At 39.5% G+C, this 23,173-nt stretch overlaps 1 protein-coding gene across 2 annotated transcripts in view; it reads left to right on the top strand.

The window, feature by feature from the left end:
• The window catches only part of FBXL21P (F-box and leucine rich repeat protein 21), a 27,235-nt gene continuing 4,062 nt past the window's right edge, over positions 1 to 23,173 (top strand). The window contains exons 1-8 of one of the 2 annotated variants that reach the window (XM_054717000.1): positions 1 to 79; positions 446 to 501; positions 2,415 to 2,616; positions 3,915 to 4,010; positions 8,578 to 8,944; positions 9,397 to 9,519; positions 14,097 to 14,268; positions 15,491 to 15,624. In XM_054717000.1, the coding sequence (XP_054572975.1) occupies positions 3,928 to 4,010; positions 8,578 to 8,944; positions 9,397 to 9,519; positions 14,097 to 14,268; positions 15,491 to 15,624 (879 nt within the window). In that variant the 5' untranslated portion in view covers positions 1 to 79; positions 446 to 501; positions 2,415 to 2,616; positions 3,915 to 3,927. Of the gene's footprint in view, positions 80 to 445; positions 502 to 2,414; positions 2,617 to 3,914; positions 4,011 to 8,019; positions 8,071 to 8,577; positions 8,945 to 9,396; positions 9,520 to 14,096; positions 14,269 to 15,490; positions 16,484 to 23,173 lie in introns of those variants that run through there. The other variant, XM_054716999.1, reaches the window with a different exon arrangement.

Below are 23,173 nucleotides of genomic sequence, written 5' to 3' on the forward strand. Positions count from 1 at the left end.
CGGTGCCCGCCGCTGGGCAGCCGCAGCCCGGCCTCCTAACGTCGGGCAGAAGCAGAAACACGTGATTACCTGTATTAAGGTAGCATTTCCTTCTGGGGTCGCGGTGGACTTGGAGGTACGCGCCCCGGCTGACCAAGGAAGCTGCGGGCCGGAACCGAGTCCTGCCTCCGGCCGCTAGTGACTTGGAGACGCGGAGGTGCCCGCGGTCACCGCGCGTTTTCTGGGGGAACTAGGAGGCGTGACCTGGGATCCTTAGCTGCCCGAGGCGTGAGGTGGGGAGGAGACCCCCGAGGAGCAACCCCCCCCCCCCAACCCCCGCTGGAGACCAAGACCGCCTTGCAAACTCCCCACCCCCTGCATTGGATTTGCCCTGAGGTCCGGTGGTCGGTGGCGTTTTATAGCCTCAGTTCTGTTCTTGTTTCCTCAGGGTTGTTTTTTTCTGCAGGGCGAGCACGGGACCCCGCGGTCCCCGGATTCGGTCGTTTTGCTCATCTTTGGAGGGTAAGCTCGGAAAAGATTGTCTGCACCCTAACCCCTCTCTCAGACGTGCATTGGTGGATGTTGGGAGCCTGTGTAGTTGCTGGATGAGGGATAACGGAGACTCGCGGTGGCTTTAGCTCGACCCCTCCAAGTGCTCTGGTTTGCAGGACGCTCGGTGGTGTAAGAGAGTTTATACTCCCCACAGAGAAATGCATGTGTCCCTCTGTCTCTTTCCCTCTGTCACTGACTGACAGCTATACAGTAACTACACCTATACAGGAACTTGCCTATTTGTCTTTGACACGTGTGTCTTTCAGAAATGTTCTCCAAAATATGAAGTAGACTAAATTAGGATTGTTTTCTTTCAGAAAAACGTTGCCAGATGCTTTCCTGAATCGTTTGTGCTAATTGTTAGTCCCTGAGTCTACCCTTCTCTAAGTGGCGACTCCCCATTTAGAAGGCTCCCTGGTCCAGAGCCTGGGCACTCACTCCCCTTTCTCTTCCAGAGTCCGGAGACGGTGCAGACAGCTGCCATTCAGGGATTTTAACACGTTGCCCAATTCACTTTCTGCATAACTCTTCTTTGCATCTCACAAGGTGTTTTGAATCAACACATATTTTCAAAACTTCAGTTTTTCATATGAAAGCAAACATACCTGTTCTAAGATTAAAGGTTTTAAAAAATAAAAAATACCTTTATATCGCAGAGACTTTTGAGAGTATAGAAAATTGCTAAATCACTGATAGAAAGTGAGAACACCAAATAGCTGGCAATCACTGCTTTAGGAAAGATTTATTTGACATAAATACTTATTTTTTGTCTTGTTGAAACCTTGATGATATCATTTGACTGGGACTTTTTTCATGTAGATTTTAGATTTAGAAGGGAACTTAGAGGTGATGTGGGCTGCCAAGAAAGTAAAAATTTTGACAACATTCCTAAAAAATTGAGTTTTGCTCTCCGCTTGGGTTCTATTTGGTGGGAGGAGGTGCATTAGAAAGCTATGTATTTCAGAGCTGTATTTTGGAACAAATTTTCAGCTTTCCTGTCCAGGCCGCATCTCCCTTGTCACTGTACCAATAACTGGGATTTCAGACTCCATTGCAGAGACCATCAGCCCGTGGTGACAGCAATCTGACTTCACAGTGTGCCACTTTAGAAAGTAACTCAAAGGACATTTGCTAACTCCTCTTCATTTTCATCTTGCTGCTTCTAACAGATTTGTCTAGCCTTTTAGATAATTTTGAATCTTTATTATCTGTAGTATTTATACAGCATTTCTAGTGTTGTAATAATTGAAAACTTGGAACCTAAAAGTCCTTTATGCATTTAACCAGTTTGGAAGAACCTGGGGAGGTGCAGAAGATAGTTGCTTCCATTGCTGCCACTAGCTTGGCTTTGGGTGTTTTTAGTCTTTCTTCTAACGTCTTTGACTATCTTTCCCTCAAGAATACTGTGGGAGCCCAGCCAACGTGGCTCAGTGGTTGAGCGTTGACCTATGAACCAGGAGGTCACGGTTCGATTCCCCATCAGGGCACATTCCTGGGTTGCAGGCTTGATCCCCAGTAAGGGTGTGCAGGAAGCAAGCAATCAGTGATTCTCTCTCATCATTGATGTTTCTCTTTCCCTCTCTCCCTCTCTCCCTCTCTCCCTCTCTCCCTCTCTCCCTCTCTCTCTCTCCCTTTCCTCTTCTCTCTCCTCTCTGATATCTATATATCTACATTTACATCTATATCTATCTACATACATACACATATACTGTGGGGGACTTATTACTTTTAGAGGATCCGAGTTACGTGGCCACCTGATCCACCAAATTAGTAAACATATCAAAAAAGAAAATTGGGTTAGGGTGGTTACTGAAGCCTCTTAAGTGGACTTTGAATAATCATTACCCTCTCCCCAATGCTAATGAACCTGTTTTGTACTCCAGAATTGTGCTAAAGACCAAGCTTGCTCATCTCTCCCTTTTTGGAAGTATGGCTTATCACTTGATGGGATCCTGTATTCTGGTTTTGTCTTCTACCAGCCTCCCAGGTCCCAGTAGTGACTCTGAAGCAGCAATTGAGTTCCTTCAGCAACCAGGTACATAGCTCATCTGATCCTGAAAACTCCAGTGAACTGATTTGAAATAGGTACTTGCATACCGTCTTCTTATGGGTCTTAGGTAGTGATTTCCTATTTATATACCGTTACCAGATTACTTTATTATTTTCTAGCATAAAGAATGGCCTGGAGTCGCAAAAGTAGCCAGCTTGATAACTCAATAGAAAAGTTTCTGCAGTAAATAAAATTGTGTCATCTGCTTAGGGGAATACAATCGGTTTGTCTTTCTCTTACTTGTGGTGTTCCTTTAAATGTGAGCCTGATAGCTCCTTTCTGCCTGTTTCTGGATTGGAATGTAAAGGAGAGAGAGCCTACCTTCCTGTTGTCTGGAAAATAATGATTTAGATAATAGTAGAACAGATGGTAGTGGGTGGGGAAAATCAAATTGTGGATACTGGTGTCTAATACGTTCTCCCTACCTGTCCTCCAAAGCTCTATTTTAGGAATGGGGTTCAGAGAGAGGCTGAGAGCTGGCAGGTAGTAGACAACAGAGATTGAAGAGAAGTTTTTAGTTGCATAATAGGTTGTTTCCTCCATCTCCTCTGTGTAGTTTAATTTGGCTCATAAAAGTAATAGGATGCATTTACTTTTTTACTTTATGACATTTATTCATGATGCCAAGGCAGTGAGTTTTATCATGATGTAGAACAGTCATTATTTTCTTCCATGTCCATAAACCGCTCCTAACTCTAACAAGTCGCTGTGCCTGAAATTGTCCAAACCTCAAAGAGAATATGAATGAATCAATTAAAAATGAATCAATTATATCTATCAATATAAGTGAAAAATTTTAAAATCACAGAAACATATGTTCTGTTAATAGCAAACTGTTCAAACTATATTTATATGGGAACAGTAAGTAATAAAAGTTATGTCTGCTTAATTATTACATTTTTAGTGGTATTATTGCTGCTAAAACCAAAACTGAACAATTTATGCAGGCTGTTAACAAATAAATGTAATTATGGACTACTTAAATTTTTTGTAGTATCTCTCCATACATATTTATTAAAATGTGAATTTCAAAGCCATTTTACTGTTTGATCTACTACCTTCTATTTTAGTAGAGCTTCAAGTGTAATTCCTGGCAAGTGTTGCAATATTTCCACTAACCAGGCTAGTGGTTTTTGTTTTTTGTTTTTGATTATTTTAATAGATAGGCTTCCTTCTGAGTAGAAAAAGAAAATAGTTTGTAATCAATAATTTTCTAACAAAAACTTGCAATATATACAATGATATATAGTATAAATATCCTAAGCATCAAAATTATTGGATTTCTACTTATACATTCTGATGAATGTGTTTTTGTGGTATTTTGCCAACTTAGGAAGTGAAATCAAATGGATGTTGGTGAGTACCCCATGGCAGCAGTTACTTCATTTCATTCATCCCAAGTGAACTGTAACCTGCAAGCCTTCTTTAGGTAAGAAAATTGATCATTTGAAAAATAAATGATCGATTTCTAAAAATGGTCATACATGTGTAGGCTGAAATTTACATATCATTTTCAAGCTAAGAAAGATAATTTGTTTTGCATTCTAAAATGTAGTTTACTGACACTCATTGTTATAAATTATTTTATATGACTTTTATAGTTTGTGGATGAGTTTTATGCTCTGAAAAGTAATGTACACACGAAAAAAATTTAAATGTTATTTTAATAGAATTATCCTATGTAATAAAAGAGTGATATGCAAATTGACCGTCATTCCAACACACAAGATGGCCACCCCCATGTGGACACAAGATGGCTGCCACAAGATGGCCAGCAGAGGAGGGCATTTGGAGGAGACCAGATCTGCAAGGGAGGACAGTTGTGGGGGACCCAGGCCTGCAGGGGAGGGCAGTTGTGGGGGACCAGGCCTACAGGGGAGGGCAGTTGGGGGTTTCCAGGCCAGCAGGGGAGGACAGTTAAGGGTGTCCAGGCCTGCAGGGGAGGACAGTTAGGGGTGACCAGGCCAGCAGGGAAGGGCAGTTCGAGGCAACCAGTCTGGCAAGGGAGGGCAGTTAGGGGTTATCAGGCCAGCAGGGGAGGGCAGTTGGGGGCAACCAGGCCAGCAGGGAAGGGCAGTTTGAGGCAACCAGGCTGGCAAGGGAAGGCAGTTAGGGGTTATCAGGCCAGCAGGGGAGGGCAGTTGGGAGCAACCAGGCCTGCAGGGGAGGACAGTTAGGGGTGACCAGGCTGGCAGGGAAGGGCAGTTAGGGTGACCAAGCTGGCAGGGGAGGGCAGTTAGGGACAATCGGGCTGGCAGGGGAGCAGTTAGGCATCGATCAGGCTGTCAGGGGAGTGGTTAGGGGGTGATCAGGCTGGCAGGCAGAAGCGGTTAGGGGCAATCAGGCGGGCAGGCAGGTGAGCGGTTGGGAGCCAGCAGTCCTGGATTGTGAGAGGGATGTCCTGCTGCCCATTGGATCGGGCCTAAATGGGTAGTCAGACATCTCTCAAGGGGTCCCAGATTAAAGAGGGTGCAGGCTGGGCTGAGGGACACCTACCCCCACCCCCCATGCATGAATTTTGTGCACTGGGCCTCTAGTTGATATATAATATCCTTTAGTTATGGTGATTCTATCAGTGAATTGGCTATTTAATGATTTTACTAAATAAGCAGTTTTAATAATCAATTCATATTATACACGGTCAGATTTAATATATAGCACTATTGCTTTGTCTAGAATTGCAAGGCGATTTTTTTAACCTGGAATTTAAAAAATGTCTTTGTTTTATTTTTGGCTTTATTGCTTTGCTAGTGAGGAAATGTATTAAAGATGACTTTTTTGGTAATACCTTAGTGAAATTTTAACTATGTATTCTATAGGCTACAAAATAAAAGATTCACTAGCAAAATGTCAATAAATGTGCTCTACATTAGGGTTTACTAGGTGTACCAGATAATAATGCGGATTTTTTTCAATAGATAGAGTTACACATATGTTGATATATATGCAATTTGATATGTATGCTATTTTGTTGTATTGACAGCAAGCTTCAAAACTTCATATGTCAAATTTGCTGAAGGTGTTAACATTATAGGTATTTTTACACTTAAAAATGTTTAGCCGAAACCGGTTTGGCTCAATGGATAGAGCGTCAGCCTGCGGACTCAAGGGTCCCGGGTTCGATTCCGGTCAGGGGCATGTACCTTGGTTGCGGGCACATCCCCAGTAGGAGGTGTGCAGGAGGGAGCTGGTCAATGTTTCTCTCTCATCGATGTTTCTAACTTTCTATCCCTCTCTCTTCCTCTCTGTAAAAAATCAATAAAATAAAATAAAATAAAATAAAATAAAATAAAATAAAATAAAATAAAATAAAAAATGTTGAATTTCATGCAAAAAAAGAAGAGCATTTGCAGGAAGTTTTAATTCATTACTTTATTTTGAAGAAAAAGTTATCATATTATTCAGGAAGCTTATGGTGAACATGCTCCATCTCAAGATACTTATAAAGCTGGTTTAAACGCTTTAAAAGTGATGATTTCAATGTGAAAGACAAACAACGTCCAGGTCAACCGTAAAAGTTTGAAGACCAACAATTACAAGCATTATTGGATGAAGATGTGTGTCAAACTCAAAAACAACTTGCAGAAAGATTAAACGTTGCTCAGCAAACAATTTCCGATCATTTATAAGCAATGGGAAAGATTTTAAAGGAAGGAAAATGGGTGCCACATCAACTGAATGAAAGACAAATGGAAAACTAAAAAGTCATCAGTAACTGTTGCTTCAACGGCACAAAAGAAAGTCTTTTTTGCATCGAATTGTGACTGGTGATGCAAAGTGGATTTATTTTGAGAATCCCAAATGCACAAAATCATGGGTTAATCCAGGTCAACCATCAACATCGACTGCAAGGCCAAATCGCTTCAGAAAGAAGACAATGCTCTGTGTTGGGTGGGATCAGGAAGGTGTGGTGTATTATGAGCTGCTAAAACCAGTTGAAACTGTTAATACTGATTGCTACCAACAACAAATAATCAATTTGAACCATGCTTTGATTGTGAAATGACCAGAATGTGCCAGAAGACATGGCAAAGTAATTTTGCTTCATGATAATGCACCATCACACACTTCAAAAACAGTTAAAGACAGGTTAAAAGATCTTGCCTGGGAAGTATTAACCCACCCACTGTATTCACCAGACCTTGCTCCTTCAGATTACCACTTAATTCAATCAATGGCACACAACTTTCTGAGCAGCACTTCAAAACGTATGAAGAAGTGGAAAATTGGGTCTCTGGTTTGCCTCAAAACAAGAAAAGTTCTATTGGGACGTATCCACAAATTATCTGAAAGATGGGGGAAATGTGTAGCTAGTGATGGACATTACTTTGAATAAAGAACTTTTGATGATTCTCTTGAAATTAACATATTTTCTTTGATTACAAAATCCACCATTATTAACCAGTACACCTAGTAGAATCCAGTGTCGGTTCCTTTACATTCACTGGGCAATCATATTTTACTTTAGGAAATTAGCATTAAAGAATAGATCAGCCCTTTCAAATAGCATATGCTTTGAATTATTGATGTCAGCAGTTTCATATATTCTGCATTGTATTGTTGGACCAGTTCTCCATCATGCATGTGATTTTAGTCAGATTAAAATGTATGTGGTAGCACTTTTGCCTAATGCTTAAGACACATAGCTTTGCAACTATTTTTGCTTCCCATTTCAGTTTTCTAAACCCAAAAGATGACCTTTCATTTTGTCCAGTTACTAGGTCAGTCCTGCTTGTGGGATCCAACTCTATGTTGTGATTAAGAAATGTTTCATATCAGACAGAGTGACTCACAAGACAGAGATATTTACATATCAAATAACTATTTCATTAGATTTAAAGGTATGTTTTAATTATGACACTGAATCTTCCACATATACAATTATGGCAATCAAGGGTGAAAAGAGGATTGAATAGTCAACCAAAGTTAATGTTCAAAACTACTCTTACCATTATTTTGCCTCTCAAATAATTGTATACATAAAATACTTGGGATATTTATGTAAGAATATAAGATAACCCAATATACTTGGGTATATCTGGACCTGAAATTTGTTGCAACTTAGTTGTATTTCAAGCTGACTAATACCTGGAGGTTTATCATTTCTTTCTGTTGGAGAAGAATTCTCTTTCCTTTGCTATTTTTCATTGGTGGGAAACAGTCAGGTGTGTTGCTTACACAGACTTTGTCCCTGCCATGGCCAGTTTCTCTAGAGCTCTTGTGTCCTGGGTATCATCTGAAAATTGTAACAGATCATTTGACTTTTTATTAGAATTGTGCTTCAACTTAATGAAATTGGTTCAGAAGAATGCATTGGACAATTTAAAATAACAACAACTGCAACATTTATTGAGCACTTACTATGTGTTGGCACTTAATATGCTTTAATTCTCACAACAACCTTACAACTTGGTACTGTTGTTCTCCCTGCTTTTCAGATGAGGAGACTGAGGCTGAAATTAATTTTCTCAGACAAGGTCACATGATTAGTAAGTGGCAGAGCTGGGACTCATTGAGACCTATGCTTTTAATTGTGTTTTACTATTCCCTAGTTCCCCCAGGAGTTCTTAGCACAATTGCGATGTGATGCATCCTTCTGTGTAGGAGATAATAAGAACACAATAATTGACCAGGAATAAACCTGGGACTTACACAGTTTTCTTGAACATTTCCTCTTTGAAGCCTCTCCACCGACCCCCTCCCCATACAAACTCAACTATGTATCCTTGCCTTGCTACTTGCTCCAGTTTCAGTGATGGCATTTGTCACAGCATTTTGCCATTTGGCCACAGCTCTCTGAGAACAGTTTCTCTCTTATTGATCTCTGTACCCCCAGCATATAGCAGTACTTATCAATGCATGAAAATGTAAGATTACTTTTAAAATAGTCTTAAACTGTTTTTCACTGTTTTAAACTATTATTCTATACGATTAGAGCACAAACATATAATCGGAATGTGGAAAAATGACCATGTAATACTTTTTAATGTTTACAGAATGAAGAGGAACAATTTATCTGTTGTGAATAAAATTGTCCAGTCATCACCAGCAATGAAACAGTCAAAACTTGAATTCTCCTCTTCTCTCAACCAGGCTCATATGTACACTGCTCTTTCAGACTGGGGGAGTTTGCCTCATCATGTAGTATTACACATTTTTCAGTATCTTCCTTTAATAGATCGGGCCCGGGCATCTTCTGTCTGTAGGAGATGGAATGAAGTTTTTCATATTCCTGACCTTTGGAGAAAGTTTGAATTTGAACTGACTCAGCCAGCTACTTCATATTTTAAGTCCACTCATCCTGATCTCATTCAGCAGATTATTAAAAAGCATGCTACCCATCTCCAGTATGTCAGCTTTAAGGTAAGAAAAATAAGCCTTACATCGAAACCATGACGTATTTTACCAATATTTTTAATACCTAGATTCTTATGTTAAGCAGTGAGTGAATTTTGCAGAATTTTATCTCAAACGTTTTCCTGTTTTTCTATAGTTATTTGCATAGATTGAGTTGTAGAACTTGAGCTATAATTTAATAACTTAAACTTCAGTTTCCTTCACCTGGGTATTATTATTACAATTCAGGTGATTGTAAAAGATTTGAAAGTATGAAGTGCTTAGAAAGTTAATTTTCCATAATCTCTATTTCTTACTTTTTTATATGAGACATTTTGTATTAAGAAAAAATACTAATTTACTTTATAGCTTGAAGGCTAAATACAATTTTGCAAATGAGTCCTATTAAATAACTATCTGTCTGTAACTTTCGAATAAGTTTGACCTTCATGAGATTAAGATTACAGTTGTCTTTGTAGGTTGACAGTAGTACTGAATCAGCAGAAGCTGCCTGTGATATTCTGTCTCAGCTGGTAAATTGTTCTATCCAGACCTTGGGCTTGATTTCAACAGCCAAGCCAAGTTTTATGAATATGTCAAAGGTAAAGATGCTATGCTTTTTTGTAGGATCTACTAAAACACTTGTCAAACTGGCAGGAAGGATTCTTTTCCTAAAAACAGACAATATTCTACTTGTATTCAAAGAATTATTTAAAGCCATTTCCTGTTGACTAGCACTTATTTTTTTGCTGAAATAGCTTATTCATAGTTTCATTCTTTAGGTATATTTCGGTCATTGTTTCCCCAGTAAATATTATTAATACGAAATTAATGAAACGATTTTTCCAGTGCTTGTTTACTTCGTTCTTTGAATATAGGGCATGTAGGTTTAGTAAGTGGGTGTCTTCCCTGTCACTCTAGAGTCTGTCTTTGGAGGTGGAACAGTATAATATCTGACTAAATAAACTATATTTGTTAGGATGATTTTTGAGTCTGTATAGTAGACATTCCAGAACAACCGTGGCTTAAAACACATGGCTGAAGTTTATTTCTCTTACGTTAGAGAATTCCCTAGGTGAGACAGTCCATAGCTGGCATGAAGTTGTCCGGAACCCAGGCTTCCTCCAGGCACTCCTCCTCTCCAAGGCATTTCTTCATTTTCAGTGTCGAAGACGGCTTTCTGAGCCCCAGCCATCACGTCCTTATTCTAGACAGCTGATGGGGGCAAGGGGGGAAGAAGGGTACGCCCTCTCCTTTCCAGGGAGACCAGCCATAGTATCACATGATGCTTCTGCTTGTCTCCTAGGCCAGGCTTTAGCCTAATGGCCGGCCACACCAGATTTCTGGGAGGCTGGGAGAGTCTTTTAGCTTGGTGGCAATGTGTCCAGCTAGATATTGGGACTAGATTACCAAAGAAGAAAGGATGAATGGTTGTTAGAAGCAACCAGCAGTCTCTGCCACAAAAACCACTGACTGTCTTCTCTTCATCCAGGCTTCAAGCTTGAATGCCATCTCCTCAGAGAGGCCTTCCTTGAGACCGCTTGCTAAAACAAACCCACTCCTCCAGCTACTCTCTACTCTATTACAACATTTCAGTGTTTTTCTATCATTTGTCAGTACTTGAAAATAATCGGACTTATTTAATATATTTATTCTCTTCTCCCCAGACTAAAATCATAAACTATTGAAGGCAGAGATTCTAATTTGTTTGTTTACCATTTTAAACCCAGACTTTTAGGATAGTGCCTGATACATAATGAGCACTAAATTATGGTTGTCAGTAAAACTGGCTAATGGAAACTTTCCTATAGAAGAGGATAGAGGAATAGTAACATCTTCTCCCTCATAAACTAGGTCATGGCTCTCTTAGCAGGCATTTCTGCTAGCTTGTTTATCTTTTTAAGAGATGTGCTGGGGGAAAAAATGGGTCATTTGGGGATTAGAGTAATATAATTAATCAGATGAAAATGTACTACTTCTGAATAGTTATTTCTTGTTTATAAACTGTGGATCAGATGAGCCTAAAATTCTTAAATTCTAAGCTGTCTCTCATGTTACACATCAGCTTCAAGAGCCTGCTTCTAGGTAAGCTGATGCCAACACCGGAGAGAGGCCACGGCCATGACCAGGCTTCATGTCCAGCTCTGCCTCTACAGTGAAATGAGCTCTGTGGCTTCTAGGGGGTTGTGGATCTCTCTCAGCCTCAGTTTCTCATTTGTAAACTAAGGGAAAATAAGATAAAAGTACAGAATTTTGCTAGGCATAGAAGTGCTAAAAGAATATATTGTTACTATAGTAAAATTTGTACAGGTTTCCTTGATATCCAAAAGCAGAGCATGCTTATAAAATCTTTTTAAGCCGAAATGGCATAAAGTGAAGAAGCTATTACCTTAGGTCGCATCTTACTAACAGATGGGCAAAACACATTGAAATGACGCAGGTCAAAGCTGTGGCAGCTTGATGCTGAGATGCTGTGTGGCTCCTGGAGAAGGAGCTTGGCAGGTGCACGCTGACTCTACGACTCGCTGCCCAACAGATGCTGAGCATTACTTTTGCTTGTTGCCTTTTTCACCTAGGTGAAATACTCTGGATTTCTTTTGGTTTGTGAAAACAGTACTAATGTAGGTCTTTTGTAAAAGTGAAGTGTAAAGCAAACTTTTGAAAAACAGGGGAAACCTGTACTCTAATGCTTAACTGTGTCCTTCAGGACTTAAAGAGTCCACTGAGAGTTGATGAAAGGCGGGGGTGGGGGAGACCTTACGTTTCTTAACAAAAAGGAGTGATGTACTTATGTTTCTCTAACAATTTTTGGCATCATCAAATTTCACAAAGAGGTCTAGTCATCCACTGTTTAAAAATTTGTAAATCACTTAACAATTAGTATAAGTCAATAAGTTTTCTTATAAATAAATTATGATTTGCAACCAATTTGATCATTCTAAAAGGGACAATAGAACCTTTAGTAAATCCAAATAGATTTTGCAAAAGGAAAAATGATCATGCCTGAATATGGTTTCCAGACTTTCTATCCATGTCCAAAAATACTAGATCTGAAAACTTGTGAAACTCCATGCATTTTGAGTTCAAACAGTAAATAAGCTTAAGTTTGTCAATATTCAAAACAGAAAGTTTCAAAACATACTTTTAATTTGCCAGCAAAAAGCATGTCCCTAAAGAATGGCATCATTTATTGATTTATTCATCAACAAATATTTGTTGACCGTCTACTATATGCCAGATACTACTTTAGGTGCTGGATATATAGGAGTAAATAAACCAGATAAGAATTATATTTCTTCTAAGGCAAGGGTTGAACAGGTACAGATAGTAAATATCTTAGGTTCACACAGTTTTGCTACAACTCTGCTGCAGTGCTATCAACTCTAGCACAGTGTGAAAGTCAATGTACACAATACATACTTAAAATAGCATAGCTGTGTTACAGCAGCTAGTTATGGACACTGAAAGAGTTTCATATAATTTTCACATGTCATGAAATAGCCTTCAGAACATTTTTTTGCAATTATTTAAAAATGTAAAAACAATTATTAACTCATGAGCTATCCAATAACAGACTGTGGACTAGATTTGGCTGGCAGGCTATAATATACATAATTATATCCTTTTAATATTGAAAACTAAATCCTTAAGATTGAAATAATTGAAAGACATATTTATGAAATCTTTGAAACTTTTTCCTTTCTCACCGTTCCATTTATATACACTAATAAAAGAGAAACATGCAAATTGACCATCACTCTGCTACGCCCACCAGCCAATCACAGCGAGTATACAAATTAACGCAACTAAGATGGCGGCCACCATGGAACTGGAGTGAGCAGGAGGCCTGGGTTGCCCCCGGTAATGGAGGAAGCCAAGCTTCCTGGCCAGCCCTGACCTCCACTCAAGGCTACAAAGTTTCAATTATAGAAGATAAGTAAATCCCAACAAAGATGGTGGCGGCCACGGAGCTGGAGCCAGCCAGAGGCTTGAGTTGCCCCCGGCGATGGAGGAAGCTAAGCTTCCCGCCTGCCCTGGCCTGCCCTGGCCTCTGCTCAAGGCTACAAAGTTTCAATTATAGAAGATAAATAAATCCCAGATACCTGCTTTCAGCTGGCCCTGGCCTATGCTTGGGTCACTGGAGGGCATGGCCAGCCTGCAAACAACCACAGGCCCCTCGCACAGGCTGCCCCATGCCCCAAGGGAACCCCCACCCTGATTCGGGACATCCTTCAGGTAAACCAGCTGGCCCCAACCCGTGCACCAGGCCTCTATCCTATCTAATAAAAGAGTAATATGCAAATTGACTGTCACTCCAACACACAAGATGGCTGCCCCCAGGTGGTCAAAGATGGCTGCCATAAGATGGCCAGCAGGGGAGGGCAGTTAGGGATGACCAGGCCAGCAGAGGAGGGGAGTTGGGGGCAACTGGGCCTGCATGGAAGGGCAGTTGCGGGGGGACCCAGGCCTACAGGAAAGGGAAGTTGGGGCTGACCAGGCCTGCAAGGGAGGGAAGTTGGGGGCAACCAGGCCTGCCGGGAAGGGCAGTTTGGGGGGACCAGGCCTGCAGGGGAGGGCAGTTAGGGGCGATGAGGCTGTCAGGGGAGGGCAGTTAGGGGTGATCGGGTCAGCAGGGAAGGGCAGTAGGGGCAATCAGACTGGCAGGGGAGGGCAGTTAGGGGCAATTGGTCTGGCAGGGGAGTGGTTAGGAGGTGATCAGGCTGGCAGGCAGAAGCGGTTAGCAGCAATCAGGAAGGCAGGCAGATAAGCAGTTGGGAGCCAGCAGTCCTGGATTGTGAGAGGGATGTCTGACTGCCCGTTTAGGCCCAATCCTACTGGGTTTCGGGCCTAAATGGGAAGTCGGACATCCCTTGAGGGATCCCAGATTGGAGAGGGTGCAGGCTGGGCTGAGGGACACACCCCACCCCCCCAGACTCCATCCATGCACGAATTTCGTGCACCAGGCCTCTAGTGAATTATAAAAGTATTTTAAAAACTACGCTTTGTTATAAAAATGTCTTTTATTGGCTAATAGTGTTATGAAAAACAGTAATATGTTGATGGCTTTTACTATGCTATTATTAGCATATGTTGATGTAATAGTTTTAATGAATTATTTGATTGAAGCTGTAGATCTTAAAGTAATGTTCTCATAATTTTTTTCTTATTGCTGTGCAAGTCTCATTTTGTGTCAGCACTTACAGTTGTTTTTGTCAACTCAAAATCATTGTCATCAATCAAAATCGAAGGCACACCAGTGGATGACCCCTCACTGAAGATTCTTGTGGCCAATAATAGTGATACTCTAAGACTCCTAAAAATGAGTAGCTGTCCTCATGTTTCATCTGATGGTGGGTTCCTTTTTTTAAGCTTTCATGATGTTTTTTTTTAATTATTATAGTAATAGTAACAATGAAACTTCTTATTGAAGACCACATGCTTCTGAAACATAATTTATTAAACTTTTTTCAAAAGAAATCTTAATCTGTAAGCTAGAGATAGCTTCAATTGCTTCTCCTAAGAGTTATAGCTATATACACTGAGTGGCCTGATGATTATGATCTCTGAAAGCATAATAATCTGGCCACTCAGTGTGTGTGTGTGTGTGTGTGTGTGTGTGTGTGTGTGTGTGTGTGTGTATTAGAGGAAGTGTGAAATGGATTCGTGCATGGGTGGCATCCGGCCAGCCTTGGCCAGGGGGAGGGGACATGGGCGGTTGGCCGGCCGGCCTGCCTGCTGGTCGAACTCCTGGTCGAGGGGACAATTTGCATATTAGCCTTTTATTATATAGGACAGTGATGGTGAACCTATGACACGCGTAGCCATTTCTGATGACACACGGCCACATGCCGAGGATGAAACATTTGCTGCTCCTGAGGATGAAACATTTGCGACTAGAGTCTTGGAGTTAGTTTTTTCCTCAAAGTGACACACTACCCGAGTTATGCTCAGTTTTTTGGCGAAGTTTGACACACCAAGCTCAAAAGGTTGCCCATCACTGATATAGGATATACACTGATTGGCCAGATTATTATGCGTTCAGAGATCATAATAATCTGGCCACTCAGTGTATATTGCATATATATAATTAAGTATATCTTGGCTATTTTAGTAAGTAATCCTATATAATAAAAGGCTAATATGCAAATCGACTGAACGACTAAATGACCAGTCACTATGATGTACACTGACCACCAGGGGGCAGATGCTCCATGCAGAACCTGCCCCTGGTGGTCAATGCACGCCCAAAGGGGAGTGCAGCTCAGCCAGAAGCCCTGAACTGGGCTTATGGCTGGCGAGTGCAACGGCGGTGGTAGGAGCCTGTCCCGCCTCCGTAGCTGCACTAAGAATGTCTGACTGCCAGCTTAGACATCCCCCGAGGGCTCCCAGACTGTTAGAAGGTGCAGGCCAGGCTGAGGGACCCCGTCCCCACTCCGAGTGCATGAATTTTGTGCACCGGGCCTCTAGTGACTAATAATAAACGTAAATTGACAAAAATGTTAGTATGATCTTTGTTCTTTTTTTTTTTCTTTTTTTATCTTCGTTCTTAAGATTTTTCCCCATTTCCCACAGGAATCCTTTGTGTAGCTGATCATTGTCAAGGCCTTAAAGAACTGGCATTGAATTATTACATGCTAAGTGATGAACTTCTCCTGGCACTTTCAAGTGAGACTCATGTTAACCTTGAGCATCTTCGCATTGATGTTGTGAGTGAAAATCCTGGACAGATTGAATTTTATTCTATTAAAAAACAAAGTTGGGATGCACTTATTAAACACTCCCCTGGAGTTAATATTGTTATGTACTTCTTTTTATATGAAGAGGAATTTGAGACATTCTTCAAAGAAGAAACCCCTGTTACTCACCTTTATTTTGGTCATTCAGTAAGCAAAGCAGTTCTAGGACGGGTCGGTCTTAACTGTCCACGACTAATTGAGTTAGTGGTATGTGCCAATGGTCTTCAGACTCTTGATGATGAACTTATTTGTATTGCTAAACACTGTAAAAACTTAACAGCCTTGGGTCTCAGTGAATGTGAAGTTAGCTGCAGTGCGTTCATTGAGTTTGTAAGACAGTGTGGGAGAAGGCTAACCCAGCTATCCATAATGGAGGAGGTTTTGATCCCTGATGGCAATTATAGCCTGGATGAAATTCACACTGAAGTCTCCAAACACCTGGGGAGAATATGGTTCCCTGAGGTCATGCCCATCTGGTAATTAACAACCAAAGATTCTTAACTACTTTTTAATCAGTAAGATGAGCTTCTTTCAGTCTATGCAAATGTAAACTTTAAGATGCAGTTGCTGAAATATTTTAGGTAAAACATTTCATTGTTTGTAAATTATCTTAATAGGTTGCAGCAGAAACATTGGAAAAAATACAAGAAAATTGAGAAGCCAGAATTTGTAGTAAAAGGACAGAGACAGTGTTGTGGTTAGATAGTTGATATGCTAAAAACTACAGTTTCTAGATAAGCTTCTTAGCCTTGAAGGAATATTTTACCTTGCTAAGTAAATTTATAATACTGAGCTTAGGATCCCTTAAATTATGCCATTTACAACTTTGTATTATTTTATTTCTTTCATTTTAATTTTAATATATTTTATAAAATATTTAGTATTAAAAACTAAGTAAAATCAAAATATAGATATAGAGGCTGACTTAATTATACTTCATTTTAGTACTATGTAAGATTATATTATGATTTAATAAATAACTTTTCATTTCCAATACACTTGGAATTCTACTTTATTACATTAACTTGGGAGAAAATTGATAATAAACTAAAGTGAAATAATATTAATTCATTTTATGAAGATACTGTGTTAATTGATTAAATACACTACTGAGTTAAAAGGTAAATTTTGCAAAGTGTCTGGGAGGGAATCAATGTTTACTGATCTATTACTATGTATCTGAAACGATGCCAAATCCTTTGCACATTGATCTTATAATCTAATCAGTAAACAGCAAAACTCCTTAATGGCTATGTATTAGCTTTAGGATAAAGATATACCTTTAAAATGACCCACAAGATATTACAAGACCTGGCTTCTCCATACTTTGCTCTCATTTTCTTCCCACCAAACTGCCCCTTGCCCTTTTGCCCCCATTCCCTTTCAGGTCCTTAAGACTGCCTTGCAGCCTTAGTTAGAAAGCATTAGTACATATAATTCTTTCTACTTTGACCACTCTCTTTGCTCCCTCAGATCTTTCCTTTAGATTTCTTTTCCTCAGGGAAGTCTTCATGACTCTCAGCACTCTGTGGCTTTCCATGTGGTGTGATCACTATTGCAATTTGCCATTTACTTGTATGATTATCTGTTTATTCTACTTCACAGTGTAAGATCACTATTGGGTTTTATTCACTGTTGTGTTCCCAACATAATAGGCACTCGGTACATTTTACTTAAGTACTTTCTTTTTCAAAAATACAAGATTTGTTCCCCCCCAAATCTAAAATTTAATTCTAAGAAATAAAAAGGAAATTAGAAATATGCTTATTATTTTCCATTTTTGAATATTTTTAAATATTCAGGAAAACATATTGTTAACATTATTATAGATGTCCCCCATTCACTCCCCCCCCCACCTAAGCCCCCGACCCAGCCCCTGACCCACCCCAGGTCTTCACCGCATTATTGTCTGTGTCCATGGGTTATGCATATATGGGTATATGTTCTTTGGTTAATCTCTTCCAGTCCCCCTACCCCTCTCCCCTCTAAGACCTGTCAGTCTGTTCCATGTATCCATGCCTCTGGTCCCATTTTGTTTGTCAGTTTATTTTGATCATTAGATTTGCTGCTCTGATTGACTTTTTCCCCCCTTGTCTTCTAATTTGCTGATTCAAGCCTCTGCTTATTCCTTCCAGTGTATTCTTTATTTCAGATATGTTATTTTTCATTTCTGGTTGGGTGGTTGTTGTTGTTTTTTCATGATTTCTATGTCCTGTTTCATGCTGTTGAGGATTCTTAAAACCATTACTTTGTAGTCTGTTTCTGATAAATTGTTTTGCCTTCATTTTATTTAGCTCCTTTTCTGAAGAGTCCTCCTGTTCTTTCATTTGGGGCCTGTTTGTTTCCCCATTTTTGCTGTTTCTTTGTGTTCCTTTCTGTGTATTGGATAGAACTGCTATGACTCCCAGTCCTGGTGGGGTGGCCTTCTGTAATGTCTTGTGGGACCTAGTGGTATAGTCTTCTTGATCTTCTGAGCTGGGTGCTCTAGGAATGTCTCTTGTGTGGGTAATGTGGGCCCTCCTGTTGTAATTAGGTCTTGATTGCTGTTTGTGGGTGGGCTTAGCCCTTGGGTTAGCTGACTGTGAGGCTCAACCCCGACCATGTCACCATGTCGTGCCAACTGTTATACAGATGTGGGTTCACCCTTTGTATCTGCTGATTGTGGAGCTTGCTGGATTTTGCTCTGACGTTGTCTGAAGCTGGCCCCACATCTTGATGTGCTGGCCCCACATCTCCTGGGAGTTTCTCTGGTGCAAGCCAAGTCACTGTCCCTGCCTGCCTCTCAGCAATTTGTCTGAAGCTCCGCAGGGCAGAGCCCCAAGTAGTCCAGCGGATGGGGCCTCCAGAGACTGGGTCTTCCTTGGGTCTTGCACCTTGAATGTCCCTGCCCTGAGCTGCTCTCCCTTCCCCCATGGAACTGTACTCTGGGAATATCGAGGACTTGCACAATGGGCTCACTCTCTCTGCATCTTCTTCTGTCTTTCCTCTGTGTTCTCTGCTCTCAATATTTTAGATCAGCTACTCTTCAACTGATTTTTGAACTGATTTCTCTGCAGTTTAGCTGCAATATGCTCTGGGGTTGGGAGCAAGTGGATGGAACTTCCAGCTACTCTGAAACAATCTTCTGTTATCAAAAAAACATTTAAAAATGTTCTCCCCTATTAGGAAATTGGAATACAATGTGATAAGAAATAGCACATTTTACATTCCTTTATTTAGAGACTGCTTATGCATGCATTCTAACCACTGTACCGTATTCATTGTCACTGAGTTCTGTAAGAACAGGCACCTCATTTTCTTTTGAGTTTAAATTTCTCAAAACAGTGTATTGTATATTAGTGCACACTAAATAAATGCTATTCGAGCTGATGTTACTGGCTGAAAAATAAAACCAGTTTCTTAAAGATAGTTATTATTATTGCAGAATTATATTAGCCATAGCTTAAGATTTCTGCACTCTCTTAGAGTGCAGAAGCAGCAATAATAGGGAAATTTAAGTCTGACTAGAATAGCAAGACAAACATAAAGGAAATGGCCTGAGAGGGAGGGGTCGGAGATCATTGTAATGGTGGACATACTGAAGACTTAAATCTGGAATTAAGAAATATATACCATGCCTGGCCAGTGTGGCTCAGCAGTTGAGTGTCGACCCAGAAACCAAGAGATTGCTGTTTTGATTCCCAGTCAGGGCACATGCTCAGGTTGTGGACTCGATCCCCAGTAGAGGGCATGCAAAAGGCAGCCGATTGATGATGTTCCTCTCATCAATGTTTCTCTCTCTCTCTCTCTCTCTCTCTCTCGCTCTCGCTCTCGCTCTCCCTCTCCCTCTCCTTCTTCTCTCTCTGGTAATCAATAAAAGAATATATAAAAGAATATATAAAGTATATATTCCTGAATGGTAAGGTAAGGTGATAGAGTGCCAGTGGTGTTTGCACTAGAGTAGTGGTTCTCAACCTTTCTAATGCCACGACCCTTTAATACAGTTCCTCATGTTGTGGTGACCCCCAACCATAAAATTATTTTCGTTGCTACTTCATAACTAATTTTGCTACTGTTATGAATCGTATTGTAAATATCTGTGTTTTCCGATGGTCTTAGGCTCTACAGCAGCGGTTCTCAACCTGTGTGTTGCGACCCACAGGTTGAGAACCGCTATCAGGGTCGCCTAAGACAGTGATGGCGAACCTATGACACGCGTGTCAGCACTGACACGCGTAGCCATTTCTGATGACATGCGGCTGCTGAGGCGGCCGCATGCCGAGGATGAAACATTTATGTTATTTAAACTACAAATATCGCGAAATAATGTTTTTCCTCAAAGTGACACACTACCTGAGTTATGCTCAGTTTTTTGGCAAAGTTTGACACACCAGGCTCAAAAGATTGCCCATCACTGGCCTAAGACCATCGGGAAACACAGATATTTACATTATGATTCATAACAGTAGCAAAATTATTATGAAGTAGCAATGAAAATAACAACTCTTAGAGCAAAACTCAGAGTAAAACTCATCCGCTCAATTAAATGACCCTGCTTGGTCTTATTGGGTTGATAAGTTGAAGAGCGGAAACAAGGACAACCAAAAACAAGATGAGGAAATATGGAGTATTCTTGATGCTTCATTTAATGAAAATGTCTCCATTTACGGTGGAAGTCCATGAAAAGTACTGTTTGCTTAAGATTAGAGGATTCTAGATAAATGAAAGAGTTTGATATTAGATGGATTTTGAGCTTTAGGCTTTTAAAAGTATCTTAGTTCTGTAAGCAACTTGTTCATGTTAAATCCGTGTTTTTGAGTTTGCTAAAGTGTTCTGGAAAAGTTAGGATAATTTTGTAGGCAAAGTGTAAATGGAGAGGATGGGAGAAAAGATTCTATCATAGGTTGCACTGAAGAGACACAAATAATAAGATTCTCAAAGTTTTGTTTATCCTTCTTTATGAACCTTCATGGGCTCATTTGTATTTTGCTAAATACTAGGGATTTGGGAAGATTTTAAAATTATATGTATTGCTCTTGATATGCTACTAAATGTGACAAGTGTCACAGGATATAAGAATTCTTCCCTCTATAGGTCTGGCCCTTTAAATTGACCACTTATCTTACATTTCCATTAAATTACCTTTCTGCAAAAAACTTAAAAACATTTTCAAAATAAAAGTTGATTTTGTTCACATTATTATAGTCAATGAACTTAATACCCAACACCACAATTTTTAAATATTATAATCACTTTCACTAAGGAAAAATAAGTTACTCGGTACCATTACTTCTCTGTCATTTGAACCTTTGTAATACTTTACACCGAAGATTTTGACACTCCAACCTGAAAGAAACAGAAATTACTAGTAAAAAAGAAAACAAACCTCTGATATAATACACCAGAGGGCGCTGTATCCTAGTTCTTCATAAGAAAGAAGTCGTTAGTCTAAAGTCTGCATTTCCATTCAACAGATATGAGCGTGCTTGTGGAATGCTAGGCAGAAGGCACAGTTCTTGCTCTATCTTGGGGAAGCTCTCCATCCAGGTAACGAGTCTGGTTTTTAAAAGAATCATTTCAGAAGGTTGAGTATTTAGAAGGCTATATATATTTCATTATTTAAACACTTTAGAGCTCTTTAAAAATTGCCTTTAAAGTCTGTGCTATGTTCTTGTTTTATGTTCTCAATAGAAGCATAGCTTTTGTCCTTTGGGGGAAAAAAATGTAATTTTTAGAGGCGATCTAAAGTTATTTGGCACTATGGAGATAAATAAGGTAGGTTATCAAGCCAGGCAGTGATGGTTATAGTTTTTGGTTTTTTAAAAAATTAAATTCTTAATTTGCTAGCCTTGTATAACACAGTAGAGAATAGTATCTAACTGGGTATGCCTTGTATAGACTCTAAACTATCTGAGAACCATCATTAACACTTTTTCTTGGCCACCCCTCTGCAAGTCCTATTATATCTATAACATATAATTCATAATAATAAATACTCATGAAATCACCTCCCAACTGTAGAACTACAGCATTGATAGTAACTTAAATTTGCCAGAGTTTTTCTGTACTATCAAGTCCTTAGGTAACTAGTGTTCATTATTTGTTTGATTTCTTTTATATATATATATATATTTATCACATAATTATGTGTTCCTAAAAATTATGTTGTAGTTTTAATTGTTGTGACTTTATAAAAAGAGTATTCATGCTATATTTGATCTTTTGGACTTTTTTTTTACACTCGGTATTACAGTAAACCCTCGATTTTGCGGACCTCAGTTTAACAAACTTCGGATTTAATAAACAATATCTCTGGCCCGTATGTCATAAGTGAAAATTAACACCCTGTTAATCTTAAAATGCTTTTAACCAAGATTTGCTTACAATTAATTTAACAGGTTGGTTTTTGTTATTAAGTCACTTATTTTTAACAAATTTTAACAAATAGGCCATATCTTGGGAAAAAACACTAGTAATTTTGCCAACATAAATAAATATTACATATCTCCAATGATAGTCTATATATTTAAATCCAACAGTCACTGCTCAAAAACAATGTTCAGTGAATGATTAGCATGTAATCTTCATGGGTGGTAATTAGTTCTGTTGTGGCATGGCGTAACTTTACACAGCAGTTTTAACGTGTGCCAGCTGATGTTCCGACATGTGCTAAGCCACGCCCCAGCCGTGTGCATTTGTTTACTCGTGCTGACTGGTGAATGCATGCATTTACTAAACCTACTCAGCATAAATTTAAAATTACTGTACTACATATAGAAAACTTTTCTGTGAAATTAAACTTTTCATGCATACTTAATTTTAATTACACAAATGTGTCTCCATAAGAAAGACAGGTAAACTAACTAATTTGTCACTTTTTTGACATATGCATTCAGCAAACCTAATTGATTATATAATGGACAGCCCCTCGCCCGAAATGGCCTGTTACAATTGAGATTTTCCTGAATATTGCTGTGATTCATCCATTTTGTCGTTAGTTGAGGATTATTATGAGTGCTATGTAATATTCCATTCTATAACCACAATTTATTTGTCCATCTCACTGTTGATGGGCACTTGAGTTGTTCTAGGTTTTGCTCTGACAAATAGTGATGTCATGAACATTCTTATACCTCTGTCCTAGTATACAACTGCAGCCACTTCTCACCAGTAGTAAAGTAAGTTCAATTAATTTCATTTTCCTCTAACATATCTACACTAAGAATGGAGTCATTCTGCTGGAGTTTTCTACACTCCAAAAGGATTTAAGCAAAAATTCATGAAGGATATTTCCAGAATGATGAATTCAACTTACTTCTTACTGACTAACTAAAATCTAGCGAGCCATAATTATTTCTGGTCCTTTGAACATTTGTATGGTTATTTCATGTTGGCACCTGTTGCCAATATAACCAGGAAATAATAATATAGGTATACAATGATGTGTAGAAATAAGTAGCTATCAGACATATATGGCTAGGTGAGGCTGACTGGCTTGGTTCCCTGAGATACTTTAGGTTAGGATAGACCTCTTTCTCTT

Source organism: Eptesicus fuscus, chromosome 6 (genome assembly GCF_027574615.1).
Source record: "Eptesicus fuscus isolate TK198812 chromosome 6, DD_ASM_mEF_20220401, whole genome shotgun sequence".
NCBI lineage: Eukaryota > Metazoa > Chordata > Mammalia > Chiroptera > Vespertilionidae > Eptesicus > Eptesicus fuscus.